The sequence below is a fragment of the Artemia sp. Qi Xiang Cuo genome, chromosome 11 (assembly GCF_049724085.1).
Source record: "Artemia sp. Qi Xiang Cuo chromosome 11, ASM4972408v1, whole genome shotgun sequence".
Taxonomy (NCBI): domain Eukaryota; kingdom Metazoa; phylum Arthropoda; class Branchiopoda; order Anostraca; family Artemiidae; genus Artemia; species Artemia sp. Qi Xiang Cuo.
Genome location: NC_142804.1, coordinates 9,308,781 through 9,334,918, shown reverse-complemented (window position 1 = coordinate 9,334,918; position 26,138 = coordinate 9,308,781). Strand labels below are relative to the sequence as shown.

General features: G+C 33.3%; 1 protein-coding gene and 1 long non-coding RNA gene across 8 annotated transcripts in view; one reads left to right on the top strand and one right to left on the bottom strand.

Moving 5' to 3' along the window:
• Positions 1-10,101: 10,101 nt before the first annotated feature.
• On the bottom strand, positions 10,102-25,250 carry LOC148946605 (uncharacterized). Of its 6 annotated transcripts, none has more exons than XM_089096275.1 (4): positions 25,148-25,250; positions 22,295-22,418; positions 14,755-14,925; positions 10,102-13,449 (listed from the first exon to the last, which is right to left on the bottom strand). In XM_089096275.1, exons 2-4 carry the CDS (start codon positions 22,353-22,355, stop codon positions 12,254-12,256), a joined length of 1,428 nt encoding a protein of 475 aa, XP_088952401.1. In that variant the 5' UTR covers positions 22,356-22,418; positions 25,148-25,250; the 3' UTR covers positions 10,102-12,253. The 6 variants fall into 6 exon arrangements, with proteins under 6 accessions (XP_088952401.1, XP_088952400.1, XP_088952403.1 ...); XM_089096274.1 differs by having other exon boundaries at positions 25,080-25,153; XM_089096277.1 differs by lacking the exon at positions 25,148-25,250 and adding an exon at positions 24,057-24,159.
• Positions 24,264-26,138, top strand: part of LOC148946601 (uncharacterized) — a 139,676-nt gene continuing 137,801 nt past the window's right edge. The window contains exon 1 of one of the 2 annotated variants that reach the window (XR_016142390.1): positions 24,264-24,385. This is a non-coding gene — a long non-coding RNA (uncharacterized LOC148946601). The remainder of the gene's footprint in view (positions 24,386-26,138) is intronic. The other variant, XR_016142392.1, reaches the window with a different exon arrangement.

Below are 26,138 nucleotides of genomic sequence, written 5' to 3'. Positions count from 1 at the left end.
AGTCAAGACAAATATAGTTTCACTACAAACAAAATTTGGATACTGCCCCCTTCTTTAACTGTAAAAACCTAAGGCCTTCTGTGTCATTGGTGCTTCACTGAAAACGAATTACTCGTATATTACAAATTTATTATTTTTTAGTTCTTACAGCATTGAAAATGAAAATAAAATTACAGTGAAAAAAAAAATCTTGAACTGACGGACCTTTCAACAATTAATATCATTATATTCTATTATTCAATTTGATTTTGTTTATACTTTCCAAGACTGTTCAAGACTCATATAGTTTTGCCATTTTTCTTAACTCTGCCATTTTTTCTAACTAATCGTGTTGGTTTGTTATGAAAATATTCTGTGGCTTCTAGGCATTTTGAGCGGAAAACTGCACCTCAATCTTTGTGGAACATACATTTTCTTGCATGAAACACCAAAATATAATAAAATGTCAAGTTTCGGAGTGTTCCACCACTCGCAAGCAAGTGCCATTGGTATTTTTGAATCCGCATGGTCAATTTAGGGGGGTGGAGGGTAGGCTAATTCTCGTAGCAGCCCCATTCCTTCGTGGTATGATTCACACTTTCAACACCTGGCGTCCGGACTATCATATAATCTACCAAGCATACAACTACCCCAAATCAGTATCAATAAATAAATGAAACCCAAAACGAACAAAAATTTAAATAAATATTAGAGTCAAACTCAAAACGAGCACAAAATAAAAAGAGTAGGGCTCAAAACCCCTATGCTTTCTAAAAGCCAGAATATAATTTGTAGTTTACTGAAAAAAAAATTCAAATGAGTTTACTGAAAAAAAATGTGCATTGTCAATTTAATATACGTATGCTGATATTTATTCCCTAAAATCTTAATTAATGAAATAATTGTTTTCAGTAAAGCGCCAATGACGCAGTAGGTTTTAGGCTTCAGCAGAGAGGCGATACCCAAACTCTTGTTTGTAGTTATTTTTATTCGATTCAAACTTGATTTGCATATTCAAGTTAAGTTTCACTCGTTTTAAGATTTATTTATTCATTTAGATTAATATATATTGTATGTTTGTTCGCATTGATTGTTTATTTAATTTCTGTTCGTTTGAAGTTTCATTTATACTTTTGAACTAGTGGTCGCATAAAGTTGGGCGAAGGCTCATTTGATTGGAGGGCAACGAACCCCCCTCCTTACACGTCCTCTTTTCCCCAAATACATCATACAAAAATTTTTAGATAGCCATTTTGTTCAAAATTGTCCGACGATCATATAACTATGCCTCTGGGGTTGACACAACCCCCCCCCCAGAACCCTCAGACAAGGGTTGTAAGTTATGCCCTAGGGGCATGCTAAGGTTTTTATGGAGGGGTGGTCATATAAAGTTTCACATTCAAAGAGGGGCTCACAAACACTCACTCATTGAATCACTCACTCACTCATTCCCTCACTCACTCTTTCCCACTCACATCCATGTAGAATAAGTAGTTGTTAGAACTTTGGAGAGGGTTCATTTGATTGGAAATCGGAAGTTCGAATGCCTTTTTTAAGAGTCAAAAGTGATTTGGAGGGCAGCTAGCCCCACAGCCTCTTTTACCCAAATGCATCTGATCGAAATTTTAGGATACCCATTTTGTTCAAAATTGTCCAAAGATCATAAAAAATGCCTCCGGGGTCTACACAACCTTCCAGAGCCCGGGGGCAAGGGTTTTAAGTTATGATCCCGGAAAATATAACGTTTTATGGAAGGAGTGGCCATAAAAGCTTTATAGGAGGCTCATTTGATTGGAAATTGGGAGCTATATTTTTTTTTCTCTAGAGTCAAAAGTGATCGTTGGGCATATAAGGTTTTTATGGAAAGAGTGGTCGTATAATCTTCAGAGGGGGCTCATTCGATTGTAAATTGGAAGTTCTAGTTCCATTTTTAATAGTCAAAAGTTGTCAGAGGGCAACTAGACCCTCCCCTCTCCATGCTCTCTTTTCCCCTAATGCATCTCATCGAAATTTTGAGGTAGTCATTTGTTCAAAATTGTTTAAAGATCGTATAAAAATGCATCCGGGGTCAACCACAAGTGGTATTTCTAGGACACAGCACCTAGAACCCAAGGGCAAGGGTTGTAAGTTATGAACCGGGGGCATAAAAAGTTTTTATGGAAGGGGTGGCCGTGAAACTTTGTAGGAGGCTCATTTAATTGAAAAACTGAAAGTTCTAGTTCCCTTTTTTAGATTCAAAAGTGATAGAGGTCAACCAGCCCCTCCAAACACCATTTTCCCTCCAAATGTGTCCAATTGAAATTTGGTTTTTCAAAGAAAAGGAAAGAGGCTCATTTAGCTCATTTAACGAGCGGAAATAAATTCCTATAATAGTTCAAATTAAACAGTATTATGTGCATCCTGTTTAAAAAAAAAAAAAGCTTATTTGAAATATCTCGAGAACGGAAAAGGGTATTAAGCTGAAACTTGATACTAAGGGTATGCTAGGGGGGGGGGGACGTTGAAAAATGATAGGAGGACCACAAACCCCCCTTTTTTGCTATTTTAGATTCTCCTACCTTCAGCACTAATCATAATTTTGGAAAAGCAATTCTGTTCAAAATAGAGAAACGATCTAGTAACTATGCCTCCGGGAATGCAATATCCGCAAAACCCCTATGGCAATAATCATAAATTACACAATCAACCCTGTTTTAATTGCAGGAATTTTGTATGAAAAGGGGTAATGTTTCATTCTGATCGTGTTCGATTTTAACTTGTTTAAATACAAGTTTCCAATCGTTATTATTTTTTTTTCAAGAGGCACTTGATATGGAGGAAGTGGTCGTATAAACTTCGGAGGGGGCTCATAAAATTGGATATTAGATGTTATAGTGCCCTTTTTAAGAGTCAAAAGTGACAGGAGGGCAACTAGCCCCTCCCCTCATGCCCTCTTTTCCCCAAATGCATCTGATCGGAACTTTGGGATAGCTGTTGTGTTCAAATTAGCCCAAAGATCAAATAACAATAGCTGTGGGGTCAACACAAACCCCCAGAGCCTAGGGCGAGTGTTTTAAATTATGCCCCAGGGGCATAAAAGGTTCTTATGGAAGGGGTTGTCTTATGAACTATGTAGGAGGCTCAATTGATTGAAAGCTGAGTTCTAGTTCCCTTTTTAAGATTCAAAAGTGATCGAAGGGCAACTAGCTTCCCCCACGCACTCCTTTCCCCAAATACATTCGATCTAAATTTTCTTTCAATGAAAAGTAAATAGGCTCATTTACTCAAGACGACGGAAAATAAATTTCCATAATAGTTTAAATCGAAAGATACTATGTGCATCCAGTTTTTCAAAATATCGTTTTTGGAATATCTCGAAACCGGCTAAGGGTATTAAGTTGAAACTTGAGACTGGGAGTATGTTAAGGGGGGATGTTGAACTAATTGGAGGACTACAAGCCTCTCTCCACTTTGCTTTCTTAGATGCCCCTCCCCTCAACACCAGTAAAAACTTTGGAAAAATAATTTAGTTGAAAATAGGCAAACGATCTAGCAACTATGCCTCCGGGGATGCAATGTCTCCCAACACCCCTGGGGCAATAATTGTAAATTATACATTTAACCTTTTTTAGTTGCAGGAATTCAGAAGTTCAATTGTAAATCAGGCTCATTCAATTGGAAATCAGAAGTTCTACTGCCCCTTTTAAGGGTCAAAAGTGAATGGAGGGCAACTAGCCCCCCTCATGCTCTCTTTTCTCCAAATGCGTCGGATCGAAATTTTGAGATAGCCATGTTATTCAGATTAGTCCAAAGACTAGATAACAATAACTGTGGGGTCAACATGACCCCCAGAACCCGGGGTAAGTGTTTTTAATTATGCCATGGGGATATATGGTTTTTATGGAAGGGGTGGTCGTATAAACTTTGCAGGAAGCTCATTTTATCGGAAATTTAAAGTACTAGTTCCTTTTTAAGAGTCGAAAGTGATCGGACGGCAATTACCTTCCCCCATACCCTCTTTCCCCAATTGCATCCGATCGAAATTTTTAGATAGCCATTTAGTTCAAAATAGTCCAAAGATCATATAACAATGCCTCCAGTATTGACAAAACCTTGAGAGCGGAGGGGGTGAGAATTGTAAGTTATCCCCTGGGATAACTTACATAATTCTTATCCCTGGGATAAGGTTTTTATGGAAGGAGTGGTGGTATAAAATTTCAACTTCATAGAGGGCTCACACAGATTCACACTCAATCGCTCTCACTCAGTAACTCCCACTCCCACCCAGGTGTTAGATACCATAGGTTGGTGGAAGAAGAGCAGGCTTAATATTTTTGCCGTTAGGGAAGGCATAGTAGCCAAACTCTTGTCTGTAGTGATTTTGTTCGTTTTAAGCTTGATTCGCGTTTTTAATTCAAGTTTTACTCGTTTTAACATTTATTTATTCATTTATGTTAGTACATGTAGTCTGTTTGTTTGCTATTATTGTTTATTTAATTTCTTTTGAACTTCATTTATACTTCAATAGTAAAATATTTTTGTTTAGTTTTAAGCTTGGTTTGCATATTCAATTTGCGTTTTACTCATTTTACGATTTGTTTATTCATTTATATTAGTAGGCTACCTGTTGTATGTTCTGTTTTTGTGGTTGTTTATTTAATTTCTGATTGTTTTGAGTTTGAACTATCATAGGTTTTTATTTCTGCTGATCTGAAGTTTAGTTACATAATAATAATACAAAAAATCAACTGAAAGTAGGAAGCAACTTTAAAACTTAAAATGAACAAAAATTACTACGTATATGGGGCGGCTACCCCCCTCAATACCTCGCTTTTTATGCTAAAGTTTGAGTTTTTATTCCAATTATTTAAGAATAACTATTAGAATAATAAGCTTTTTCAAAAGTTCTAAAAAACTTTAGCGTAAAGAATCCAAAAATCTGGCACAACTAAAAACATGTTTTTAGTTCTTCAGTCTTTTTTCGTTTGTTATAATTTCATAACTTAATTATAATTGTTTCTATTATATTTCACAATGTCTCTCAGAGTAAAGGCTAATAAGCCAGAGGTGGCCACATATGCCGAAGCTGACAACATCAAATAATAGAAAACTGTGAAACCAAAAATGAAAACTATATACCTCAACTTTCCATGTTGGCCAAGCTTTTTTCCGTTAGGAAAATGACAGGTTAGTACAGAAAAAACGACTCTTTACATTTTATTGCTAAACAACACTCAATTTGCATAAAAAAGGCAAATCATTTAGATAATATGCATAAAGAAAGTTAAAACTATAAAATCACAAAAGGCAAACTGTCCAAACAGACACATTTCAAAGCTATTAGCATTTTTTGTTTCATTATGCTGTCATAATTACCACATCATAATAGCTGGCTGAAATAAGTCTCTTGTTAAATACCCGCCCTACCACAGTTTCTGCGGTGGTTTAAGAGATTTTCCTTTTCTGTTGCTCTCTCTGTCGTCCCATAAACTACTTGGACCACAGTCTGTTCTGTTTCATATTTTTTTTTCAAGAAGAACATCTAGCTGACTTGACAAAATAATAAAGAAAGAAACTAAACTGATAAGACAAGGTAATTTATTTTGCTAAGATGGAAAGAATTGAATTGCTAATGTACTTGGTCGATTTGTAGGAATCAAAGGCTACTATGAGGAGCATTGAAAAACATAAACAATTTTGGTCACTTCACTTTCATCAACGGACCTAAAGAAGGTAAGAGATGAATCTAAATTCAGTCATATACATGACATGCTGTTTTTACAACTTCTTATAGGAATTAAAAATTTACCAAGAATTAATAAATTTATCTCTAATCCTTCAAGCATCATAATTACTAACGGTGCCTGGCTAATACCCCTTGCGAAAACTTTCTTAGCAGACAATCATCACAAAAAAATGCTTCCTACACGTAAATATTGAGCAAAGAAAGGGAGAGGAAGATAAATTACAAGAAAGAAGAAAAGATGGAAATTCTGGAACACATTCTAAACATATTAATATAAAACATTTAAAATGAAAAACAAATGAGAGATGGGACCTAGGATTCTACCTGAGAGTCCTCATGAGGTCGGATTCTTAAACTGAAATGTTTCTTTGTCCTCTAAACATTACGCCTTAGTTTTGCTTACCATTGCTTTATCCTCCTGCTTGACCTCTTTAGACAAGACTGGACCTCTTGACCTCTACGCTAGAGACGCAAACTAGCGTTCTGAATAAATTAAAATAAAGACGCTATTTTTTAAATTGCCCGTTACTTGAAAACAGCTTATAATCTAATTGAAGAACATTCATTCAATCTGCTTTTATTTCCTATTCCTATCTTAGAAATAATGGTAAAGCGCAACATATTATATCGTCAATACTGTATATTGTATTAACAATATTGTATACTGTATTAATAAAATAATATTGTATTAACAATATGTTTATTAAATTAACAATAAAGAGTAAAACGCAATGAGGAAGTTTTAAAGCCAATAAATTTCAGAAAGTAGAATTTGAACATTTTGGCTATAGATCTAATAAATGGAGCATAACTAGGGTAAGAACATTTTAGGTTAAGAACATAACTAGGGTAATACCATTTAGGGTAAGAATAGTTTAGTCACAGTGGGTTTTGTTTGGTTAAGGTGCAAATTTAAGTTCTGAGAAATTTTTTTTCTCATTGTAAAAGACTTGTATTGCTTTTATCCTGTATGGATTATTCAATGGCTGCTCAAATTCAAAGTAGCAGTGTGAATTCTTAGATGCCTATTTAATTGTGAACTGTTGATAAAGCTTCTATTGCAAATAATACACTTGTGAGGTTTTTTCCCAGTGTGAATTCTTCGATGAACATTTAAATTTGAAGTGCAGGAAAATCTTTTGTCGCAAATATCACACTGAAAGAGTTTTTCCCCAGTGTGAATTCTCTGGTGCAGATTTAAACTTGAAGCTGTGGAAAAGATTTTATGGCCAATATCACACTCGAAAGGCTTTTCCCCAGTGTGAATTCTCTGATGCCTATTTAAATGTGAACCGTCGGAAAAGCTTTTGTTGCAAACATAACACTTGAAGGTTCTTTCTCCGGAGTGAATTCTTTTATGCACATTTAAAGCTGCAGCCTGGTAAAAGCTTTTATGGCAAATATCACACTCGAAGGGCTTTTCCCCAGTGTGAGTTCTTTTATGCATATTTAAAGTTGCAGCCCGAGTAAAGCTTTTATGGCAAATATCACAGTCGAAGGGCTATATTAACTTTTAAATGAAAGTCGTCCGATAGGCTTTATTGCTAGTTTTTACAAGGGGTGCTGACTTCCCGCCAACTGACGTGCATCTTGGTACGCAAATTGTACCGCATAGTGCTGCAACGTTTGGCACAGTTCTGCCACGCTCGGCATGCACCCCCTGATCCATATGATTTCTGAGAAAGAGTCTACTGTCTTCTTATTGCCTCTCAAATGAAGTGATAATTTAAGATTCCCATAAACTCATTTTAACGTGCTAAAAAGATAATATTGTTCCATAAATTTGCTAAAACTGGCTCCCCGTACATCATCTGTCCTGAATCCCTTATTTGTTTTATTATGATTTCTGGTTAGGGAAGGAACGACTCCTAAAAAAATGAAAACCTTGAAGGATGAATTGTTGATGAGTAATCACACCTATACTCCGAGGTTCAGTCCTGGACCCGCAATTGCTAATCTTTCTTTTAGAACACTTAAACCAAAAGAAATCTAAATGTTTAAAACAGGTCCAAAATTCTTCTTTATTCCAAAAGAAGCTCCTTTACACTTTACACTAGTCTTTACAGAGGTTTCTAATCTTTAATCGTTACTAATCTTTTAAGAAGTTCCCGTTGCAGATCTAGTGTCCTCCCAAGTGTCGTCTTTACACTAATATTTTACAGCAGTTTCTAAGCCAAATGCAGTCAGGTCGTATTGATAACCTTTTTAACAACCAAAAAAAGAACTAAGTCTCCAAAAAATTCCAAGGTCCTAAAATATTATCTAATTTCCATTAAAATTTTTCATTACGATAACTAAAGCAGATATAAGCAATTCATTAGTTGCCATGGATATGACAGATCATGGTAACAACATTCAATTCCATTTAAATGACAAAACTACTTATGCAATGATAATTCTTGATCATACTGATTAGTTTGCTGAGAAAATTATAAATGAACTAAAACTATTAAAAAAAACTGTAGAATCACTCAGCAATAATACAATCTTTTTTTCCCACTTGGTAGCTCTTGAAATTTTACAGCTTAACAAAATGGTAAGCATTTATCAAATTTTATGCAATTACCAAATTACATAGACAATAGATCTTGTTAAGGCACATCAAACCGTGTACAAAAGAACCCACTTCAAATATTGGAAAATTACCATGTACAGCTTTCAAAAAGCTGCTTCCGTCTCAAAAATCATATATAGTTAACTTCCCGCATCCCAAACGGTAATTATTAAGTGGTAGAGCCCACTAAAATTTTGAAAAACGCATTGAACAAAATTAGGACAATATAACAAAGGCTTTAAGTTCTAATAGTGCTTGTAGTTCTTTTTTTCCAGATATAAACACCCATATTTTCGAAAACCCAACCCAAGCATTGCTTTTCAGAAACAACACTTTCAATAGTATTGATCTGGGTATTAAACAAGCTGTTCAATAGCCAATGGAAATAAAACTTAAGTTAAATAACAATACTTCTTTAAATAAAGATTTTGGAAAATATACATTAAATACGTTATACACTGATTTAATTAAAAGATAATTGATCATATTACATTGCAAAATCAATAGTTAATACCGATGAACTTGTATCAAAAAGACCTTTTAAAAAGGTCTTTTTTAAAGGACCTTTTAAAAGATCTTTTTAAAAAGACTCTTGGTTAGTTTTTTATTTGAATGAATTGCCTTGTTTCATGTTTGCGTTTCAGTCTTGATTGAACTTCTTTAAGTGATGATCATGGGACTATTTTGCAGGTCTTACCTTTTTTTAATGGTCAGGTATTTATTTCAAGTCTTTTTTTTATATCTGAGTGATTCTGACCACGGCTATATGCCAAAATACTTATTTCGAAAAATTCATTACTTAGAATAATTCCTCGTTGTTTTACCTATTGCTATTTGCATTATGGAAAAGCGGTGTAGTCTATGTTGTCATTTGAAAAAAATGTAAACGCTAGATGGAATTGTCGTTTCTTTACACTAGCGCCAGTTTCCATTCTTAGAAGTAGCCCATACTCTTTGGGTGAGACCATTGCCTATGATACTAGAAGTCGATAAATTTTTTCTTTCTTCTCTAATAATACAGTGGGCTAAGCAAATTGAATGATAATGTTTTGTTTCAAAGAAAATGAAGAGAGAATTGTGAAATGAAATGAAGAGAAATGAAGAGAGAATTGTTTCGTTTCAAAGAAAATGAAGAGAGAATTGTTAAGCGAGAAATGAAGAGAGAATTGTGAAATGAAATGAAGAGAAATGAAGAGAAAAGAAATAAAGAGAGAATTGTTAAGAGAATTGTTTTGTTTCAAAGAAAATGAAGAGAGAATTGTTAAGCGATAAATGAAGAGAGAATTGTGAAATGAAATGAAGAGAAATGAAGAGAAAAGAAATGAAGAGAGAATTGTTAAGAGAATTGTTTTGTTTCAAAGAAAATGAAGAGAGAATTGTTAAGCGTGTGAAGTAATTAAATAAGATTCGAATTAGTATTTTAATCTTAAAAGTTATACTCAGGAAATGCATATAGGCATTTTCTTTCCAATACTCCAAAAATCTCCAAAAAATCTGGAACAACTAAAAACGTCTCCAACAATCTGGAACAACTACTCCAAAAATCTGGAACAACTAAAAACGTGTTTTTAGTTATTTACAGTCTTTTTTTGTTTCTTATTATTTCATAACTAAAGTATAATTATTTCAATTATATTTCGCAATGTCTCTCAGAGTAAAGGCCAATGTGGCGGAGATGGCCATACATGCCGAAGCTGACAACATCAAATAATATAAAAAGGTGAAACCAAAAATAAAAAATATATGCCCACAACTTTCTATGTTGATCAAGCTTTTTTCTGTTCTGGAAATGAGGCATTAATACAGAAAAGACAATTATTTAAATTTTATTGCTAAACAACATTTAACTTACATAAATAAGGAAACAAAAATAAGTAAACCATTTAAAAAATATATATAAAGTTAAAACTGTACAATCACAAAAGGCTAGCTGTCCACAGAGATGAATTTCTAAGCTATTACCTTTTTTTTATTTCACTATGTTGTCATAACTATCATATCAGAATTTTTGGCTGAAATAAATTTCTTGTTTAACACCTCGCCCTACCACAGTTGCTCTGGTGACATTTTACCGACTTTCCTTTTTTTTAAATTCCATCAGAGAGGTTGCTCACTCTGTCACCCCATAAACTACCTGGGCCACAGTCGGTTCTGATTCATATTTTTTCAAGAAGAAAAATCTTGCCAACTTGACAAAAAAGATAGAAAGAAACTAAACTGTGAAGACAAGGTAATTTATTTTGCTAAGCTGGAAACAACTAAATAGCTAATGTACTTAGCTGATTTGTAGGAATCAAAGGCTACTATGAGGAGCATTTAACAATATTGGTCACTTCACTTTCATCAATGGATCTAAAGAAGGTAAGACATAATACACAGTGGTGAAACACAATCTGCAAAACTGGTTGCAGTCCCTACCACAGTTTCTGCGGTGGTTTAAGAGATTTTGCTTTTCTGCTGCTTTCTCTGTCGTCCCATAAGCTACTTGGGCCATAGTCTGTTCTGTTTAATTTCTTTTTTCAAGAAGAATATCTAGCAAAGTTGACAAAAAAAAGTAAGAAACCAAACTATGAAGATAGGTTAATTTGCTTTGTTACGATGGAAACAATTGTAATGAGAAGCATTGAAAAACATAAACAATTTTGGTCACTTCACTTTCATCAACGGATCTAAAGAAGCTAAGACATGAATCTAAATTCAGTCATATACATGACATGCTGTTTTTACAACTTCTTAAAGAAATTAAATATCTACCCAGAATAAATAATTTATCTCTAATCCATCAAGCATCATAATTATAAACAGTACCTGGCAAATACCCCTTGCGAAAAACATCCTTAGCAGACAATCATCGCAAAAAAATGCTTCCTACAAGTGAAAATTGAGCAAAGAAAGGGAGAGGAAGATAAATTACAAGAAAGAAGAAAAGATAGAATTATGAAACATCCAATATTAATATAAAACATTTCAAATCAAAAACAAATGAGAGATGGGACCTAGGATTCTACCTGAGAGTCCTTACGAGGTCGGATTCTTAAACTGAAATGTTTCTTGGTCCTCTAAACATTACACCTGCACAAATCCAATTCCATTCCTGCCCGAGTCAAATTTAGCAAAAACTGTAGACAAATGTGTACGTTTTCAGCTTCTTTTTTTTCCTGAATGGTTATGCTACAGTAGATGGAGCATAACTGGGGTAGGAATCTTTTAGTCATAGTGGGGTCTGTTTGGTTGAGGTTCAAATTTAAGTTCTGAGAATTTTTTGTCTCTCAATGGTTATGCTACATTGAGCATTACCTAGTTATGCTACAGTAGATGAAGCATAACTAGGGTAAGAATATTTTAGTCATAGTGAGTTTTGTTGGGTTGAGGTGCAAACTTAAGTTCTGAGAATTTTTTTTCTGAATGGTTATGCTACAGTAAGCATTACCTAGTTATGCTACAGTAGATGGAGCATAACTAGGGTAAGAATCTTTTAGCCATAGTGAGTTTTGTTTGGTTGAGGTGCAAATTTAAGTTCTGAGAAATTTTTTTCTCATTGTAAAAGACTTATATGGCTTTTCTCCTGTATGGATTATTCAATGGCTGCCCAAATTCAAAGTAACAGTGTGACTTCTCTGATACCTATTTAAGCTTGAAGATTGGGAAGATCATTTACTTCAAACAACACACTTGTAGGGTTTTTTCCCAGTGTGAATTGCCTGATGCCTATTTAAACTTGAAGCTTGGGAAAAGCTTTTGTCGCATATATAACACTTAAAGGGTTTTACCCCAGTGTGAATTCTCTGATGCACATTTAAACTTGAAGCGTCGGAAAAGCTTTTATCACAAATATCCCACTCGAAGGGTTTTACCCCAGTGTGAATTCTCTGATGCCTATTTAAATTTGAAGCGTCGAAGAAGCTTTTATCACAAATATCACACTCGAAGGGCTTTTTTCCAGTGTGAATTCTCTGATGCCTATTTAAATTTGAAGCTTGAGAAAAGATTTTATGTCAAATATAACACTCGAAGGGTTTTTCCCCAGTGTGAATTGCCTCATGCCTATTTAAATTTGAAGCGTCGGAAAAGCTTTTATCTAAAATATCACACTCGAAGGGCTTTTCCCCAGTGTGAATTGCCTGATGCCTATTGAAATTTGAAGCGTCGAAGAATCTTTTATCACAAATATCACACTCGAAGGGCTTTTTTCCAGTGTGAATTCTCTGATGCCTATTTAAATTTGAAGCTTGAGAAAAGATTTTATGCCAAATATTACACTCGAAGGGTTTTTCCCCAGTGTGAATTGCCTCATGCCTATTTAAATTTGAAGCGTCGGAAAAGCTTTTATCACAAATGTCACACTCGAAGGGCTTTTCCCCAGTGTGAATTGCCTGATGCCTATTGAAATTTGAAGCGTCGAAAAAGCTTTTATCACTAATATCACACTTAAAAGGTTTTTTCCAAGAGTGAATTCTTTGATGCACATTTAAAATTGAAGCTCGGGTAAAACACTTCTGGCAAGCATCACACCTGCAGAGATTTTCGGCACAGTGAATTATTTGATATCTCTTTGATTGTTCCGCTTTGGAAGAAGTTATGCTATAAGAAACACACTTGAAAGGATTACTCTCAGTGATGATTTTTTGATCCTTATTTAAGTTATCAGAAAAGCTCTTCCTGCAGGTGTCATTAATTTCGGATTTTCCGTGTTTTAAAAGCAAATGCTGATTTAAATCATCAACATTTTTACACAAACATATTGGACAAGCTCCTTCATCGCCTAAATAATTTTCCACAAAGTTTGAGTGGTCTTCAATTACTGCGCAACAAATTACACAATGCTTACTGCCTGTTTTTTGGTGTGAATACAACATATAAAAAGATTCCTCATTTCCACATGAAGTACATCGCAAGATGGATTTGCTCCATCTAATTTGCTGTTCAACTACTTTGCTGCTCAATTTCTTTAACAATACAGCAGGAATTCCTTTTTCGAGTTCGAGCTGTTTTGCAGCATCTGAAAAGTGTACTGAAGTGCACTCTATCTTTTCGGAATATACAGAGTGTTTATGATTAGAGCTATTACTTAAATCATTTACATTTTCTGCTGTATTTGAGTAAACAGGCCCAGCATCAAATTCTTCATTTATTTTTGAAGATCGTATTTCCTGAGACTCATTATCTGAAAACGGCAGGATATCTCGGCCATCTAAAATAGAAGGCAGATTAAACTTCCAATTTCGGAATAAACTCGATATAGAAAAGCAACGACTTGTTAGAAATACTCTTCCAGGTTGCCATGTTCCAAAAAGAATTCTTTAATTTAGTTTAAAATCCAGAACAACAGAATTTTGAAGGAGAAAAATTATTTAGAGAGAAAGAAACGTCATTTAAGACTATGAAACCAGAATGAAGACTGTTGACAAATTTTGACAATTTGTCAAATTGTCAAATGCTGACAAATTGTCTCGCTTCCAAGACAAATTTTTGAAATGAAAATAATTGCAGCTTGTATTATAAACCAAGATTATGAAGAAAGCAGCTTTCGTATCGAATCAATTACCTTTTATTTTGTCTTGGAAGCAAGACAGCTGTTAGTACAGCAAGATGTTAAATATAAAAATAAGTCACTCTGTAGTTTCACAAATGCTCCCGAGAAAATATTTTAGAATGTAAAACACATTGTCGGTTACTATTTAAGAGCGTTTATTCTTTTATATAGTATTTTAAATACGTTTATTATAATTAGGTTTTACGCAACGTTAATATTGTTCTATGATAATATGTTTTGCATTTAGCATCACAGAGATTTTCACCTGTTTATATGGTACCTTTGTATGTTTCGTCTGCTATAATTATTTATTTGATTTCTGTTCGTTTTGGGTTTCATTTATTCTTTAGAAGTAATTTTTGGTCGTTTTGGCTTTGAATTACTATACGTTTTTATGTCCGCTGACCTGAAGGTTAATATGGCCTTTACTTTTCTTTGAAAAACTTCTTTTTTAGAAAGTTTTTTTAATTAATTTCTGTTCGTTTTTATTCCCAAAGTTTCAAGTTTTTCAAAATTCCCTATTTGAAAGTCCAATTTTTTTTTAACATCAAAGTATCAAAATTAGTATCAAAGTAACTATATAATAGCAAAAAAGTTTCAAATTAAAGAAAGTATGAAAAAAAGGATCTAGATGCAAATCAGGTTTGTAGTGGACAAAATAGGGTCTAGAAGAAGGAAACTAGCATATTTTTACTATAACAATCAACACTTCTGATACACCCCAGTTATCATGGCGATACATTTCTGCATGAATTGATTTTTAGCTTTAATTTTTACATTTATATTGCCTTTTTCATTCTTCTAGTTCTAATATCATTCTGCCTAAATTTTCGCGTTTCCATCGTGATTAGTTTAGCTCACAAAAAAATTTTCTGTGCACACAATAAAGCGTAAATGCTCACACAAAGTCACTCAATTTTGTATCTATAGATATATAAAAGCAGTAGATATTTGAAAACATACCCTCACTCTTGATAGAAGATAAATCCAGTTTAGGAAAGTCTAATTTAGGTTCAAGGTTTGTAGATGAAGAGGATGAAACAAATGAAGCAATATCTTTCTGTTTGGGTGATGACATAGGATTTGTACTTCTGAAAAACTGTTTGTCCTCATTTGGAAATATGTCTTCAAATTCTGAAATAAATTTACAAATTAAATTCAGATTTAAAAACCAACACTTTAGAGTAAATCTACTGCTCCTCCCAAACTATCTAAATGAAAGTTACTACTACTACTACTGCTAACAAGTTACTGCAGCACCAAGCCACCTAAGGTCAACGCTTTTACGCATGATCCTCCTCCACTCAAATCTATTTAAACCTTCCCTCTTTACTTGTTCCCAGGATCTATCTTTAAAAAATCCTCTCACCCTATTTGGAGAAGAACTGCTTTCGTTTGGCCCTGGCCAAGCCATCTACACATTTCTCTCATTATAACCCTAGAAAGCGGGATTGACCAATATTTTTAATACAGCTTAGTGTTTGAAATATGGTTGGTCCTTTGGATTCCGAAGGACCGGATTCCGAAACAATTCGTAGTCAATTTCTCAGGTAATCCTCCTACGTTTTTCAAAGTGCCAACGCTTCAGAACCATGCCTGATCACTGTCATCACAGTGGTTTCCAATATTCTAATCTTAATGCACAGACTTATCTTTCTGTTCTTCCGAACTTCTTTCAACTGTTAAAAAACGATCTGGTTCCTATTTCACACACACACACAAACAAAATATATATATAAAACATATAGAACATATTGAACTACTTAAGTGAGAAAAATAATAATAAAAAAAATTATTAAAAAATTTAATTTAAACTTTTTGAAGATAATAAGAAATTGATTTTTTTTTATTACAACATTGAAAATAAAATGACAATTACAGTAAAAAAATCTTGATCTGATGAGCTTTCAGCAATTAATAGCATTATGAATCAAACATTCAGTTTAATTTTATTAGTTCTTTCCAAGACTGTTCAAGACACATATAGTTTTCAGTAAAGCGCCAATGACGTAATAGGCATTATAATTTTATCGTTAGGGAAGGGGGCAGTGGCCAAACTCATGTTTGTAGTGATTTTTCTTCGTTTCAACTTGATTTGCATATTCAATTTAAATTTTACTCTGTTTAAGATTTCTTTATTCTTTTATATGGTACCTGTTGCAGGTTTGTTGGCTATGATTGTTTATTTAATTTCTGTTCGTTTTGGGTATCATTTATTCTTTAATAGAAATTTCTGGTTGTTTTGGGCTTGAGTTATTGTAGGTTTCTAGTTCTTCTGATCTCATGTATGGCCTTATATATGGCCTTAAGTTTTCTTTGAAAAACTTCTTTCTTGGAAAGATTTTTTTAAATTAATTTCTGTTCGTTTTTTATTGCCTAAGTTTCAAGTTCTAAGAATTCCTTAATTACAAATCAATTTTTTTTTTCAATATCAAAGATTCATCAAAAGTATCAAAACTAGTATCAGAGTAACAATATCAAACTTTCAACAATACTTTCAAACAATATCAACAATATCAATACTATGTTCCAACTTTAAGATCCCAGTTCCTAAATTGAAGAGCATTTTATAAGTTTAAAATCAATCTTAAAGTAAGTTCCCAATATTAGGTTCTATTGTTAATTAAATAAAAAAAAGTTTTTTTAACTTAAAGTAAGGAGCGACATTAAAACTTATAACGAAAGAAATTATTCCGTATACGAAAGAGGCTGTCCCCTCCTCAACGCCTCGCTCTTTACGCTAAAGTTTTTTATTGTTTTAAAAAATAAAGTTGTGAGACAGAGTCCAACTTTAGCGTAAAGAGCGAGGCGTTGAGGAGGGGACAGCCCCTTTCATATACGGAATAATTTCTGTTCGTGTAAAGTTTTAATGTCGCTCCTTACTTTCAGTTAAAAAGACTTGTTTTTTATTTAATTTCTGAACGTTTTTGAATTAATGCAGCTTTGATTTTGGCTCACCGTACATCAATAATTAAAATGAAATTCACTTATTTATTTTCCTTTTTTGGCTAAATGGCTTTTTCGAAATTTTGTTCTGACGTAACTTACGAATTAATTCTGAATTAACTTACGTAACGAATTTCTATATTCGTTTGTTTTTATTACGTATATTAGGGAGTTCGCCCCCAAGTCAATACCTCGCTCTTTACGCTAAAGTTTGAATTTTGTTAGAACCACAAAACCCAGAATCAAAAACGCCGGTCAACTAGAATAGATAGCTCTTTTGAAAGTACTAAAATACTTTAGAGTAAAGAGTGAGGTATTGAATATGGGGCGAACCCCCTCATATACGTAATCATTTCTGTTCAATTTAAGTTTTATTGTTGCTCCTTACTTTCAGTTGAAAAAAACTTGTTTTTTTATTTAAGTATCTGATCGTTTTTTAAATAATGCTGGGAAATCTGGCACCCCCTTCATAGAAATTTCCCTTCCCTCAAGGAAACATCCTCCATGGACAGATTCTAAACCGTACCCTACTCCGACCCCCCCCCCCACAAGGAAACAGTTCCTTCTGAAAACGCCTGTATACTTCCCAATAACCAATACTATATGTAAACAATGGACAAACTTTATAAGTGAAAGCCCTTCCCCTGGAGACACTGGGGAATTGAGTCATTCTCACAGAACATATTCATTAAATTTTTGACTATGTTCAGAAAAATTGCTATCTCAAATTTTGATTGGCTGACTTCGGGAAAAAAAATGAGCGTGGGATGGGGCCCAGTTGCCCTCCAATTTTTTCGGTCACTTAAAAAGGGCACTAGAGCTTTTAATTTCCGTTCGAATGAGCCCTCTCACGATATTCTAAGACTACTGGATCGATACGATCACCCCTGAAAAAAAAAAAAAAAAAAAAAAAAAAAAAAAAAAACCCATTCGTGATCTTTCTTTTGGCAAAAAAATACAAAATTCCACATTTTTACAGATAGGAGCTTGAAACTTCTATAGTAGGGTTCTCCGATACGCTGAATCTGATACTGTATTTTTCATTAAAGTTCCATGACTTTCAGGGGTTGTTTTCCCCCTTTTTTCGAAAATAAGGCAAATTTTCTCAGGCGTATAATTTTGATTCTTTTGATGTATCTACTGGTATCAAAATTCCGTTTTTTAGAGTTTCGGTTACTATTGAGCCGGGCCACTCCTTACTTACAGTTTGTTACCACGAACTGTTTGACTATCAGTGTATCTAAAATTGTTAGTGTGGCATATAGTTAGTGTGGCATATAGTAAGCTAACCACATGCTTGTCAATAAAATATAGAAAATCCAATGTGGCAATTCACTGTCGCGATCCAATGTGGCAATTCACAAGACGATTCACTGTCTAGAAGGTATAACAAAGAGATAATGGCGATTTAACTGCTGAAATAAGAATTAGCAAAAAAACTATTGAGCATTTTACTTTACACAGAGCACCATTGAGAAGTTGCTAATTCTGTAAAACTGACAATATCTCTTGATACCCTTTTAATAGCCACTAAACTGTAAACTATTTAATAGTTAAAAAGCTCCGTACGGCAGCAAATACTAGAAACAAGACTCAGAACTTCTCAAGAAGCATGGGATTGAATTATCCTTCAAAGAGTAGAGCTTTACTGAGCCAGGTTCCAACTTCAACTCTTCACTACAGAAGCGAAAAATAATTATTTTATGAGAAAACAAACAATTGCTATTAGCCAGGTACAAGGACAGTCTAGGAAAGTATAGTAAAGTCTAACAGACTACAAGTGTGCTTGTCTAGCTTCTTAGTCTTTGAACTAACACTCAACCATGATCAGCAGAAAATGAGAACACTCAGAACTTTGATTATTCAATTGAAGTATGAATGTTGTTATTTTTTTTTTTTTTCAATAAGCAAGTCCACAAGGAAACTATGACTGGGGTGAAAATGTTATATCTTCACTACATGTTAACTCTTAACTCTTTTAGACAGAGCTAGTAAGAAGCTTTTTATTATTCAGTCTGCTTCACAGACTGTATATTATATTTAGTACAGTACATCAGACAAGTACTTACTCCTGTTTGGACCATACTTCTGACTTGCCCTGAATTAATGACGATGTTTGCCATCTTTCCCAAAACTCCTGTTGTTACATCAGTCAGGAAAGGTACACTTCCTAGAGCCTTGTAATGATAATTTTTTCATCCATTTTCTCATTATTTTTCATACGCGTTCCTTATTTTTAAACTTGGCACCCATTACACATTAAAAGTCCGTAAGTGCACATGGAGGTTATTTTCATTGGAAACTGAATCCACGGTTTTTAGTGGTTCTTTAAGACGTATATAAATTTGCATATTTCCACTTATCCAATTTAAAGAATAAAAATTTCATTTTCACTGTCCTTGGTACTTCAAATCTTCTGATCAGTAAAGCATTTAAACAATTCACTAATATGCATATAACGAGTTCGACGTTAAAATGAGACAGTTACAATGGCTGAAGTGCTATATTCGACATATGATTTTGTATGTTTGTTCAGCAATAAATTCTGAAAGTTTGAGCAACGAAGCAAACAACATATCTTATTTTATGGTTGAATATCCTCAACGCTTCTGAACTGGAGGATTTTTAAAGTCAGTGACTACATAGACTGCACCTAATCTTATACAAAAAGCTCAATATTTCACAGCATGCAATACTACCAAAAATTTATTTGAGTAATTGCTGAAACACCTAAGAAAAAAAAATCTATGGTTGCACAGAGATACCATGCAGTTTAACTTTTTACAGTTTGAAATTGACATCACTAGTATTTAGCAAGATTAATGAATGTCTGAATAACAATGGGTATGAAACCAGAAGCTAATTTATTTAATGACACATTTTATAACAATCCCTTTAGCATAAAACGATCTTCTTATTAATTTGAATCTGTAAATTAGTTTTTTGCTTTTTTTAAGTTCTTGAAACAATTAAGAAACAAACGTTGGCTTCCAGGATAGTCATTATTTCCACAAAAATTAATGTACAGTATAAAGGAAGAAAACGTCAATATTCAAACAGACAAAATGATTAAATTTGTGTTTGATGATTCAAAAGAGTTGGTGTTGTCAAATTTTCAAGAAAAAACTGAAATAAAGAAAGACAACCAAAATTTGTATTGCTGCTACTATCCAATAAAAGAATAAAGTGCAAATTTTCACCAAAATATACAAAAAAATTGTTTTTTTGTCAAAATTCAATTTCTTAGTTAATCTTACTTTTTAATTGATTTCAAAAGGAATTAAACACAAACAAAAGTTTTTCAAATAAAAGCATAGAGCAATTTATTTGGCCCATTAGGGGGGCCCTCTTTGACTTTTGCTCTTAGTACTAAGGTGTGACTGATTTTCTTTTAAAACATTTGAACTCAAAAGTGTAATGTTGAAAACAAATGCCCTTCTATAAATTCTTCTATTTTTGAGATAACCTCAAAATTCCTTCTTCTTCCATTCCAACTACCTTTGTGCTTGAGTAGTCCTCTTCAAACTATTGGGAATAAAAAAGTCAAACTTTAGCTTAAAAAGGGGGTTTGGGGAAGGATAAACCATCTAATATTGGGATTATTTCTCTTTATTTTAGGATTTTAATGTCCGTCTTTATGTTTATTTGTTAAAACTTGTTATTTATTGTGTATCTTCTGTTCATTTATTCAAGTAAACTTAAGGTTACTTTAAGTTTTTTAAGTATAAGGATTACAGAGCATTGGACCAAACTGTCTGCTTTGCAAAATTATGTTCACATGTTACATCTATCTCTCCTGTATTGATCTAAGCAAAATAGAAAAATATTCGTTTCTTAACCATGTGTTCTTTGTTTGTGTAAGGGTTTTAGCTGCCCCTTCATCCTCTACAACTTTTATGGCTGCTCCCATTCTTAGAACACACCTTGGCTAGCATAGGTTGATAAACCATGTTTAAGAAACTAATGTTCTTGCCCCTTAGTGCATACCCTACCTCAAACAACTAACGTTAGCTAAGTCTCACATACAGCCCATTAAAAATCATTATAATTACAGATAAGAAAGCAATGTTTTTAACTTATCTAGGTAGACAGCTGTATGGCAACTGCATAATGCTCCCCATGAGCATCTATATTTGTATCCAATCATTGTCCAGGGGTCAAGGGCAATGTGGAGGAACAGAACATGAACATTATATTTTCAAATACTATTTTTCCAAATGAATCCTTCTGACTGAGATGCTTCAAGTATTCAAATGCTTATTATCTTGAATTCACATTTTTTTTTTTTTTTTATTGTTAAATATTTCGTTAGCATAAGTTATCACTCCTGAAAAAATTACAATGAATACATATTGAGATGCCATTCTGGTGCTCCTCTATAGCTAAATGAAAAACCGTGAACAAAAACAAACCTTAAAGACAGATTTTCACAAAAATTTTAGTTATCAGAAAAATACTGTCAAGTATTGAAAAATACTCATTCACAATAGCTTGGTGAATGGTCACAATAACATGTCTTTGATTTTAAAGATCACTTTTCATGGGAGGTTAAAAATGTACTCAATTTCAAAGTGATGCAAGATCTCTTTATGGTAGTAATAGTTGTGGCCAGTGGTAAAAGCACTAATATGCTTGCATTTTCCCAGGCCTTGAAAAACAATCTGTGTACCCTTGATCTCTGGTGCATTTTGTCAAAAGAGAAAATGTTTAGTCCTCTATTCTTTTAATCTAGCATAATTATGTCTACTGGCAATGACAAAAAGTAAATAGAAACACTTTTTGTTTACATACATGTCCAGTGCATCAAAGTTACAGAGTGAATGCTATTAGCCTTCCCTTTGAACTTTAAACCTTTTATAGCTTGTATGGTAACTTTTTAAATTTAACTCTAGATCTATCTTGAAATTAACTAAAAGTGAAACTGAATGGACACTAATGGAAGCAGGTTTCCTGGCAAGAAGCTAGCTTTGCAGGTTTTTCCTCAATGCTATGATATCTCCCTTTTTTCTGCTCACAAATATCAACTAGGACTTTTTTCTTTAAAAATTTTATCAAGTCTACAAAATTATTTTGTTTAACTTCAATGTTTGAAACTAGAAAAGTTTAGTTACTATTTCCTTGTTTGTACACAACCAAAACAAAATGCACAATTGATTTTACTTTTGTGAGGTTATACATTTGAGATGAGATGCCTTTATAACCTACCTTTGTTCTTGATACTAGTTTAATCTGATTTAAAAAACCAGAAGTCCAAATCAGTTTCAAGTTTTGCATCAATACTAGGTACAATGATTAAAGTACTATCTTATATTCCAAAGATCCCCAATTACCCTACAAATAGGAGTTAACGAATTTTTTCAATGTGCTGACCCCCCCCCCACTATTCTCTTCAGTCTACCACCAATGTTTGAACCTGAGTCCACTAACAGATGAAACCCTTTTTGTCTTTCTTGTTTTATGTGAAACCAGAACTTTTAACTCCTTTACTAAGCTTATGTTGTCTCAAAAAAAAGAAGGAAAAAAAAAAATAATACTTATCAGTATTTTGCTAAGTTACCTTTCTTAACCATAGTTTGATCACACGGGTCCATTGATTCAGAGTCAAGTTGAATTTTCATGTAGCTCTCAGAGATAAATTACTTTTCCAAGTTATCTGCCATCAAATTTCCAGGTTACCTGACCTAGAAAACAAGGGGCATAAGAAAAATGTGCAGTTTTATTATTGGAAACAGAGAAAATGAGTCATTTAAACAACCAACTACCTTGACTAGTAAAGTTCAAATGGCCAACAATCTGTGAATATCAATATTTTTACAACAAATTACAAAAAAGTTTCTCTATTCTTGATTAATTCAAATGTATTTATTAAATATAAACTTTTTTACTAAACAAATATATTTACTAGAAACAAATAGAATTGCTAAGAAACTGAAGTGGTAGCACAGATAGTAGAAGTGAATGTATTTAGGATGAAGAACACAAGCATGGTGCCAACAAAAAGAAAGAAAAGATTATCAAGCCCTAAAGAAGAAACACCCTTAATAACAGGAAACCTCATTATCTTTCAAAATCAACACTTGTGCACAAACTAACATGCTACCTTACTCAATTTCTAGACCCCTAACCCCATAATTCTTCTGACAGACCTACATCATATTAAACAGGCGACTTGAAAATACAAAACCATAAATTCTTTGTTGTTGAAACAGCAAAACATTCAATGCTCTGTGAAACTTGAGACAATCTCACATTGAATCTGAGATGAATTAGGAATGGTGCCCTGCATATGGCCATACTTTTTGTAGAAGTTTGGTATATTTAATCATTTAATATGACCCAAGCACCTGTAAACATAATATAACCAATAAGTAAGCAAGCAAAGAAAACAAATAAATTTAAGTAAATAATAAGCAAAGCAGTAACTAATTCACTAAGGCAAGCAAATCATAGCAGGATGCTACATCTCCCATTTTCTGAGGAAATCATGCTCTTAATCTTCAGAGATCCAACCTCTTTGGTTTTATTACAGATCTGCCAGATCTTGTTTGATGGGTTCCATTTATATTTGGTGATGCTCTTGGCTGTTCTAGTGCACTTCTGCTGGCACAGAAAGATGCATTTCCCCCATTGTCTAATGTTGGATTGAAATGCATGCAATCAGCTTCCCTTGTTAATTAGGCGGAAACTGGGCTGTGAAAAGTATTAGTTTTGATTATAGCTGTATCAGGCTGAGAGTTTTCATTTGGCACACTTTTATGTTTTCTTTGAGATACTTCTCTACTTTCTTCTTTTCTATGAGATATTTTAACTCTATTGTGTTGGATGGATGATCTGTTATAAGTAAGAACCTTGTATAATCATGGTTAAGGGCAAATTTCAGTTACTGTTTCTCTTTTGCAAGGACTGTTTGGTGTTGTCATTTTGGTATAATAATTTTTTTTTTTAATTAATTTTTTTCAAATTAAGAAAAAAATTCATGCCATTAACCAAAAATTTAAGAATTTTTTTTATTTTCATAAAAATTTGTTTTAAAAAACAATTTTTTTATATCTTTTTTAAAATAAAAAAAAATTTAAGAAAAAAATGGTTATACCCCCACCCCTCTAATGTGCAAATATATACCCGAAATTGCATTCTGATTCAAATTTAACCTTCATTTGCATCACAAACAAATTTCCCACCCCCCTGATGTGCAAATATATACCCTGATTTGGATATATTTAGGAGTTGGGGTAAAGTTTATTTGGTTATATTTAGGTTCAGAATGTAATTTTGGTTATATATTTGCACATTAGGGGTGGGGGGGTGGAGTTATATACTCTGTTAGTAAATAGGTTTTAAGAAATTCATGAATTTCTTAGAAAAACTCTGTGTGTATGCTAGCTATGTATGTTTATAGCAGTGTTTTGTATTTGCCACCATGTTTTCTATCATTAAAAAAAAAAACGGAATTAATGACAACTGGGGTAAATGCCATCTATAAAACAATTTATAGCAGAAACTTTGAAAGATTTACGACATTGTGTTGGAAAAAATCATAATTTCTTTGTTTTAAGTTGGAAAAAGAAGGAAAAAAAAGGAAAGATTTGAGGATAAAGATTCTCCCCTTGGATAACACATTAACTAGGATCATTGTACATATTATAAAGTAAGTACTGTTTTCTTAATATGTCTCTTTATGAGGAAGAGCAATTGTAACTTTCTACCTAGGTAGGTGTTTCAAAATATCTTCCCAGGACATACTTTGGTAAAACTTTAAAGTTCTGCCACATGATAAAGAGCCATGTTAAGAAAATAATTTTTACTTTAAAATATGTATAATGATCCAAGTTAACATATTATTTGGTCAATATCTATCAAATCATATTATTGAGTTAGGAATAAAGTGAATACACCATTTGATGCCTTTTTTTATGCTGATTACGAATATAATAAGCATTTCTATCAGAAATGAGTTTCAGCCCCACCCCCTATATAGGCTATACCTAACCCAAGCTAACCTAACCCTGAATTGGCATATATAGGGGGGGCTGAAATTCATTTCTGATAGAAATACTTATTATATTCATAATCAGCATAAAAAAGGCATCAAATGGTGTATTCACTTTAGTCCTTACTCAATAATATGATTTGGTAGATATTGATCTATTATTCAAGGGTTCTTCACTTGGGTAATATGTTAACTAGGATCATTATATATATTTTACGGTAAAAATTGTTTTCTTAACATGTCTCCTTATTATGGGGCAGAACATAAATTTTTACCCTTAATTTAGCCTGTAGACCCATCCCTGATGGTTTCCCCCTTTCCAAGATAGCCAAAAGCTAAAGTAGAATTTTACCTTGTTTTCTTAATGTTTCCTTATGTAAAGAGGCTTACACCAAATTTTCAAAACAAGGTATAACCTACTTAATTAGCTGGACTGTCAATGCTGATGTTGTTTTTTTAGGTATAATAGATATCTCTCTCAATTTTAATGTGGTTCTGTACAACTGGCAGAATATGGGTATTCTCCTATTATCTTTTGAATGTAACTGCGATTTGGTATTCCAATTTCAAATTACTAGTAAAATGGTGTGAAGCACAACAGCGAAAATACACCCAAAACCCCCATTTTCCAGTGAAAATTTCCTGAGAAAACTAACTATGGTTTTGCAAAGGAGACTTTGAATATATTGAAATGGAGAAGGAGCTTGCGTAGCTTTATTCATCTCAGGTGGGCTGGTGTTGCTGTGAGTTATGCTGTATAGTTGCTTTGACATATCAAGAAAATAATTATTTTTTTATAATACATAAAAAATGGTTTTTAAGACATTTTGAAGGCATTTGTACTTACACTTGGCATTTGGACAATTGCTACTTTTGGAATCTGCTGAATTGTGTCAGATAAAGGCTGGATCTTTGAAAACGCAAGGAAGCTTAGCAAATTTGTGTTCCGCCTGGAACCTTTTTTCTGGCGATATGTTTACTAATGCGCTTTTTTGAAGGTTTCAGAGGTAGCACTACCAAAGTGAAGAGCCATATGTTTGCGATTTTTATTTATTTGTTTGTTTTCCTCTTTGTCACTTCGTATGGTAAAAGTGGCCACAGAAACCTAAGAAATGGCGAAACTGGCTATTAAAGTTCCAATGCCCTTTTTAAGGTTTTGATGTGATGGGAGTACCATCGACAACCCTCCCATTTTTTTTTTTGCTAATAGACCCCTCCGAAACCCCCCAAGATTCCTGATCAAAATCTCAAAACAACCATTTTGCTCAAAATAGTAGAAGGTTACAGTAAATATATCTCTGGGGGTAACATGACCTCCATCAGGCACTAGGAAAAGGGACTTAAATAATGCAGCTTATCAAATTTTCACAAATAGGTTTTATAATGGAAAATAAAGTTTTTTAATTTTTGG

Coding starts and splice junctions, on each gene's coding strand:
- LOC148946605 (XM_089096275.1), bottom strand. CDS start 22,355: ATGAAAATTCAACTTGACTCTGAATCAATGGACCCGTGTGATCAAACT. Junction 14,926..22,294: donor TCAAACTATGGTTAAGAAAG/GTAACTTAGCAA, acceptor AATTTATTTCAG/AATTTGAAGACATATTTCCA. Junction 13,450..14,754: donor ATCTTCTATCAAGAGTGAGG/GTATGTTTTCAA, acceptor CTTCTATTTTAG/ATGGCCGAGATATCCTGCCG.